Consider the following 7500-nt stretch of genomic DNA (forward strand, 5'->3'; position numbering starts at 1 on the left):
TATAGGATAAATAAATAAATATATATATATATATATATATATATATATATATATATATATATATATATATATATTTATATATTACTATAATATATTGAATTCAAGTATAGTTCTTTAATTTTTTTTAATTTATGAAGCACTTGAATATCTTCGAATTTTTCAATTCTTAAGAAAAAAAAAAAATTGCACACATATATAAATATATATATATATATATATATATTTATTTATTTATTTATTTATTTATTTAATTAAATGCTATAACTTGTTTCCACTGATATTCAAATATTCCAAATGGAAATTATTTTTTAAAGGCTCTATATTTCTTATAGAATTATTCGCTAAATTAATATATAGGAATATATTCGTATTATAAAAAAATTCAATCCTTTCTATTTGATTGTCACTTAAATCTATATGTACAAGATATTTATTATGTTCTATATTTATGAACTGTTCATTTAACTCATTATTGAACAAGTTCAATTTTTCTAAATATCTCAATTTTTCAATTCCTAAAATGATATATATATATATATATATATATATTTATTTATATGTATATATTTATATATATTTATTTATATTTCTTATTACCTAATATACTTTTGATTTTGTTGATTTGTAAAAATAAGATTGTCAAATTAACACAATTAAACAAAGGCGTTATATCCGTAATATTATTCTTGACCAAATATAATTCTTTTAAGTTTTTAAAATATTCAAATATGTTTAAGTTAATATATTTTTCCATACATACTTCTATTTTTTCTATTTCTTCATTTTTTTTATCTTCTACATTGTTAGACACTTTTATTAATTTAATATAATTTCTGAAAGATGAAAATATAATTTATTTACATTAATATATATATATATATATATATATATATATATATATATATATATATGATATAAAATAATATTATATTTCTTTTTTATTTTATAATTTTTTGTGTGTTTGAATAATAAAAACATTTGGTATTTTCTTTATTATACTCTTCGTCTTTTAATGTTTCCATCAGGTAAATTTTATTTAATATATATTCCTTTTAAAACTTAATTACCTAACAAAATATAATAATAGAAAAATATAAATTCCTTATATTTATATGTAGAAAAGTTGTAAATAATATTTTATAAATATTTGGATGAATGCAAAAATTAATACATTCATATAAGGTAACTACTTTTACTTTTAAAAGAGTTGATAAAAATTTCAAAATGAAAACATAGAAATATATATCCTTTAATTTTAAAACATTTAAAAAATTTTATAAATATAGAATATGTTTAAAAAAATATATATATATATATATAATATAAATATATAATATAAATATATAAACTACATAATTCAGATATTTATATTTGAAAATATATTAATATACATATATATTTTTTTTTTTTTTTGTTATTTTATAATTTTTTTTTTAGTGTATTAATTCTCACACACTAAGAAAAAAAAAAAAAAAAAAATACAAAAATGAATTAGTATATATAATATGACATATTATCTATATATATATATATAATATTATAGTGCATTTATAATATATTATACATATATTTATATATAAATAATAATAATAATTTTTCTTTTCTTGAGTTATAAAATTTTAAAAAATGTAAAAAAAAAAAAAAAAAAAAAAAAAAAAAATACGTATGCATATATAAATTATATATATATATATATATGTAATATTAAATGGAACTTCTATAAAAAAAAAAAAAAAAAAAAAATCGATATATATAATATTATCATCCCTTGAAATTTGTTTTTCCCTATTAAAATTCTATCTAATTTTTTTTTGTTAAAATTATAAATTGAAGGAAAAAAAACAAAATAAAATTATTTATTTTTAAATTGTTTAAAAAAATAAAAAAAAAATAATGATAAAATCAAGCATAAAAGTGAATTTTGAAAAATGGGAGATGATGAAAAATATTCATTCATAGATAAGGTAAGTAAAAAACATATTAATAAATCAAATAAAAAAAAAAAAAATAATAATAATATAAGTAATGAAGAAAATGAAAAATTAAATATAAACAATATAGAAGAAGAGCATAAAATAGATAATACTAAGGAAAGTAATGTAGAACAATTTAATGTTTCTCTTAATGATGATATAAAAAATTCTATAACAAAAAGAATCCCTAATATAAGTAGGGATTTAAAGTTAGATGTTTGCGTAGCTATTCCTTCAACAATAATAAATAATAAAAGTGATGTTATTAAATCGTATTTAACTAGTTTTCTGGCAAGAATATTTACGATTTTTTCCATATCGAAAATATATATATATGATGATTATTTGGAACAAGAACATTTAATAAATAAACCAAAAAATTATGGGGATTATCAAAATGAAAAATATAAAAAGGATATAAAAAATAATAGTAATAATGTTAATAAAAATATGCATATTAATTTAAAGAAAGACCCAAATGATAATGATCAGAATACTTTTGACAATATCGTAAATAATGAAAAGAACAAAGAAGAATCGCCCAAATACTCTTATTTATGTAAATATATGCATTATAATTTACAATATTTAGAAACTCCTCAATACCTAAGAAAACATTTATTTCCAATTACAAATTTTTTAAAAAATTCAGGACTTATGAATCCAGTAGATGCGCCTCATCATTTAAGGAGTGATGAATGGTTACCTTTTAGAGAAGGTGTAGTTCTTCAAAAATCGTCAAACGGAATTATTGTAGACGTTGGATTATTTTCAAATGTACTCATAGAAAATGTAAATTATATAAATATTGGAACAAGAGTTACCGTTTTATTTCAATCAAATTCATATGAACTCTTTCAAAAAAAAAACCCTAACGTTTTATTTACAGGTAAATTAATACATCCATCTGTACCTAAGTTGTACAATTTATATTGGGGATATTCCATTGAAATATTAAAAAATTTGAGTGACATTTTTAAATTACAAGTTGACTACTTAATTGGGACATCAGAAAGGGGAAAATTCATTGATGATTCTATGATATCTTTCAGGGATGCAAAGTAATAAAAAAAAAAAAAAAATGAAAATACACTTAATAAATGTACTAAATGAATAAATATAAATAAATAAATAAATAAATAAATAAATAAATATATATATATATATATATATATATATATATATATATATATATATATATAATTTATTACATATTTGTTCATTTATTATTATTTATTTATTTTTTTTTTTTTTGTAGATCTGTACTTATCGTTTTTGGAAATAAAGATGGATTGGAAGATTTGTTAATTAAAGAAAAGGAGAAAAAAAAGAACAAAGTTTTTTCACCTGAAAAAAAAATTAAAGTATTAAATAAAATGTTAAAAAAGTTCGATTTATTTATTAATACTTGTCCGTGTCAAACCTCTCGAACGATAAGAACTGAGGAGGCCATAACAATAACTTTATCACTGTTACATAATATTTTAAAGTAGAATATTTATGATGAACTATTAATTAATTTTACATACTTAGTTAAAACAAACACGTATATATATATATATGTATATGTATATGATATTTTTTTTTTTTTTTTTTTTGGTATTTTGTATGAACGTTATGAAAAAAAGTTAATTAAAATTTGACAGTTGGCTAGTTGGAAAAAAAAAAAAAAAATTATATTTATAGTTTTACATTTTATTTTTAAAATGTATATTTATAAAATATAAGTAAACTTGACAATTGGCTAGTTAAAAAGAAAAATCATATAAAATTAATAAATAAAATATTAATTTTTAAAAATAAACAAAAAAAAAAAAGGAAAAGTAAAGAGGAATAAATATTTTTTAAAAATACAACAACACATAAAATATATATAATATACATATATATATATATATAGACATATATAGGTACACATATTTTCAATCACTTAAAAGGTTTAAATATATATTTAAAAAATGTTCTGTATTTTATTATTATTTTATTTTATTTTATTTTATTTATTTTATTTTTTTTTTTTTTTGATGTAATCAAATTTGAAAATATCGATCAACGTCCGTATTGAAATCTTTCATTTTATAAATATTTTTTGCCTTTTTTTTCTTTATGGATAATTCTTTATTCTTTTGTTCATACATTATACTTTTGAACAATACTTTCCATAAATTTTTGATTTGTTTTGTTTTGTCTCTGATTAAAAATTCATCTTGTGTTTTTTTTGGGGGTATATATAAATTTTGAAAAGGGATAAAGTCTTTTTTTCTGATAATAATTTTATTAACGTCTACTTTTACATTTTGTCTCTTACGAAATTTGTTATAAAAGAAATAAGAATTATTATAAATTAATTTATATGGAATAATTCCTTTAATATGTTTTAATATATATTTTAATTGGATATTATAAATACAAATGTCATCTTCATTTAGTTCAATAATATTATTTGCTTTAATATGAGCAAATAGTTTATTTTTTAAAATATCTAATTTATCTTTTTTATCATATATATAATCAAAATGCTGTTCATCTATCCCTAGTAAATTATTATTAATATCATTATTATTTTGAGTTGTGTCATTAGTTATACCATCATTTGGTCCTAATGAAAGAAGACAATTTTCATTTTTTCTATTTCTATTAATTCTTTTTTTCAACTGAAATGGAGCATATAAAGGAATTTTAATTTTATTATATTCATCATATTCATAATTTAAAGGTTCCTCATTATCACTTAAATAATAATGTCTATTTTCTAAGTATTCCCTTCTAGTTAAATTATAAAAGTTTTCTTTTAAATATACATTTTCACCCTTAAATAATCCAACTGGTTTGTTTGGATATATGACTTGGTTTTTTTTTAGCATGGACTTTAATATATAATAGTTAGATTTTAGGAAATCCGTTTTTTCTTTAGGTATCATATTAGTTACGTACAAGTTATATAAATAATCATCATCTCGTTTATCTATTACTAGTTCTGAATTCTTATAATTTTTCTTATTTGTGTAGAAACACAATTTTCTAAAAGATTCTCTGATAATATTACATTGCTTGTCTCCTTTAATAATTGCATTAATTGTATTAGACTTATTACTATTAGTACTACATCTTAATTTGTGTCTTACACTTATATCTTTTAATATATTATATTTATTAATAGAAAGATATAAATTATAATGATCCAGATTATAGAAATATTTATAAACATTTGAATTTATAAATACTTTAATATATTTATTTTCATATGAATTTACTTTTGATATATCTCCAAATTTATCATAAATAATTTCATCATATTCTATCAAATGATTTGATATATTATAATTATATCCTTTTTTTTTTAATTTTTTATTTGCATTTTTTAATTCAATAATTTGATTTAAAAGAAATTTGTTCGTATCATTTGTACTATAAATATCAGCTAATGAATTCTTTATATTCATATGTTCTTCATCCTCTTCAAAATCAAATATATCATCATCAACATTTTGAGAGGAATCAAATTTTAAATTATCTTTTATGTAATTTTTATTTTTTCTTTTCGTGTCATCACTTTTTTTTATATTATATTGTAAATAAATAATTCTTAATATATTTTTTTTTTTTTTATCAAATATGAAAAATTTGTTATTTTTTTCGACATACATTTTCCCCTTATAATTTTCACATAAAATATGAAAATTTTTATGAGAATATTTTTTATTGTCTGATTTATTTAATTTTAAATCATGATTAAAATATGTAGGAGATGTTATATGACATTTAGTTTCTTTTAATATATTAGATGATGCATAATTATTATTATTATTTGTTTTTTTTTTCTTTCTAATTAGATCTTCATTTATTATATAATTGTTATCTTCAATTGGTTCTATATTTTTATTCGAACATGTTTTTGTATTTTTAAACATATCATCATCTTTTTGAATATATGCATTATCTTCTATAGAATTATTTATATATTTATCCTTGGGGTGTTTTTCTTTTTTATCATTTTCATCATAGGTACAAATTGATAAAGGAGTAGTTGGATCACTAGATGATTCAGATAGGTATTCTTTTATTTTCTTATTATTTCCGTAAAAAAGAGAATGTGGAAATTTATTTAAGTTCCTTTTTGTTTTTTCATTTTTATATATTTTTATTTCTTCTGATGTTTTTGGTAAGGGCAATAGTATATGAAATATTTTACTTTCATAATTATTTGTATTATCATTTTTTGAAAAATTAAAGAAATTAAAATAATATACATTAAAAGGAAAGAAAAAAGAAACCCATTTATTAAAACTAGCAGAATAACATTCTGTAAAAATATGATATTGTGTAGTTTCATGAGTTTTGTAATTTTTCGAACTCTTTTTTTTTTTATTTAATATAAAATCTTCTTTCTCAATAATTATAACATCATCATTATGATAACTATAATTATTATGATAACAATTGTTATTATGATAACTATTATTATTATGATAACTATTATTATTATGATAACTATTATTATTACTTTCATTATGTGTATAGCTATTATTATCATTATTATCTTCATTGTTCATATAATTATCTATACCTCTTTCTTCATTATTTAAAGGCCTTTCCTGATCACTACTATATGTCTCTATATTATTGATAAAATCGTTGAAAAAAATATTTTTATTAAATTCTTCAGAATATTTATGATAACATTTTTTAATAAAGTGATCATTATTATCTATAGTATAGATTTCATCTTTTAACATAGGTAAAGACATACATATACGACTAGGTATATTTAAACATCTACATAAAGAAACAAAAATTAAATTCAACAAAACATTGTTACCTTTTCTTCTGTGTATACACCTAACTAATCTAAATATGATTGATCCTTTGAAATATTTTGAAAGAATTTTATCACCTATAATCCATGCTTTTCTATCAATTGTTAATTCAAAATAATTTTTTATAAATAAAAATAAATATATCGGGTCACTATATAATTTTTTTGTACTTTTATAATTTACATATACAGAATATATTAAACCTTGCACCAATTTATTGTTACAAATATTATTTAAAAAATAAAGATGACAAATCCAACATAATAAAAATGTTATTAATTTATTTTCTTCTATTCTTTTTTGTATATTTTTATATTTCATATCTTTAAACTTTCTTAATTCATCTAAAGAAAATAATTTATTTTCATTTGGAATATCATCATCACTGTTTTTATCTACACTATAATTATTTTTAATATTGTCATCATTAGTATCATTTTTTTTTTTATTACTATGACCCTTTTTATTTTTATCAATACTTGCCTTTTTATTTTTATGATCATTTTTCAAATTCCTTTTTTTATTTTTGTTCATATCTTTTTCATTTGATAACTCTTCACTATCTATTTCAATAATTTCTACATCACTGCTCGCACTTTTGTCTTCATTAGTTGTAGTATTATCGGATTCATAAATATCATCAAGATGTATAAAATCCTCATCATTTGTAACATTCAATATTTCCTTATCTATATAATAATCATTATCTT

The 7500-nt window shown here is 17.9% G+C and overlaps 2 protein-coding genes across 2 annotated transcripts in view; one reads left to right on the forward strand and one right to left on the reverse strand.

The window, feature by feature from the left end:
• Positions 1–1928: 1928 nt before the first annotated feature.
• On the forward strand, positions 1929–3466 carry PRSY57_1431800 (RNA methyltransferase, putative; the record flags this gene model as incomplete). The annotated part of the gene is made up of 2 exons (XM_012909917.2): positions 1929–3034; positions 3232–3466. The coding sequence occupies 2 exons, from the start codon at positions 1929–1931 to the stop codon at positions 3464–3466; spliced, it is 1341 nt and encodes a 446-aa protein (XP_012765371.2).
• A 537-nt stretch (positions 3467–4003) lies between these two features.
• PRSY57_1431900 (hypothetical protein) overlaps positions 4004–7500 on the reverse strand; it is a gene marked incomplete at both ends in the record, with an annotated part of 3645 nt that continues 148 nt past the window's right edge. Inside the window, one exon of the mRNA XM_012909918.2 lies at positions 4004–7500. This exon is cut by the window's right edge and continues 148 nt beyond it. Within this exon, the coding sequence (XP_012765372.2) occupies positions 4004–7500 (3497 nt within the window).

The sequence above is a fragment of the Plasmodium reichenowi genome, chromosome 14, assembly GCF_001601855.1.
Source record: "Plasmodium reichenowi strain SY57 chromosome 14, whole genome shotgun sequence".
Taxonomy (NCBI): domain Eukaryota; phylum Apicomplexa; class Aconoidasida; order Haemosporida; family Plasmodiidae; genus Plasmodium; species Plasmodium reichenowi.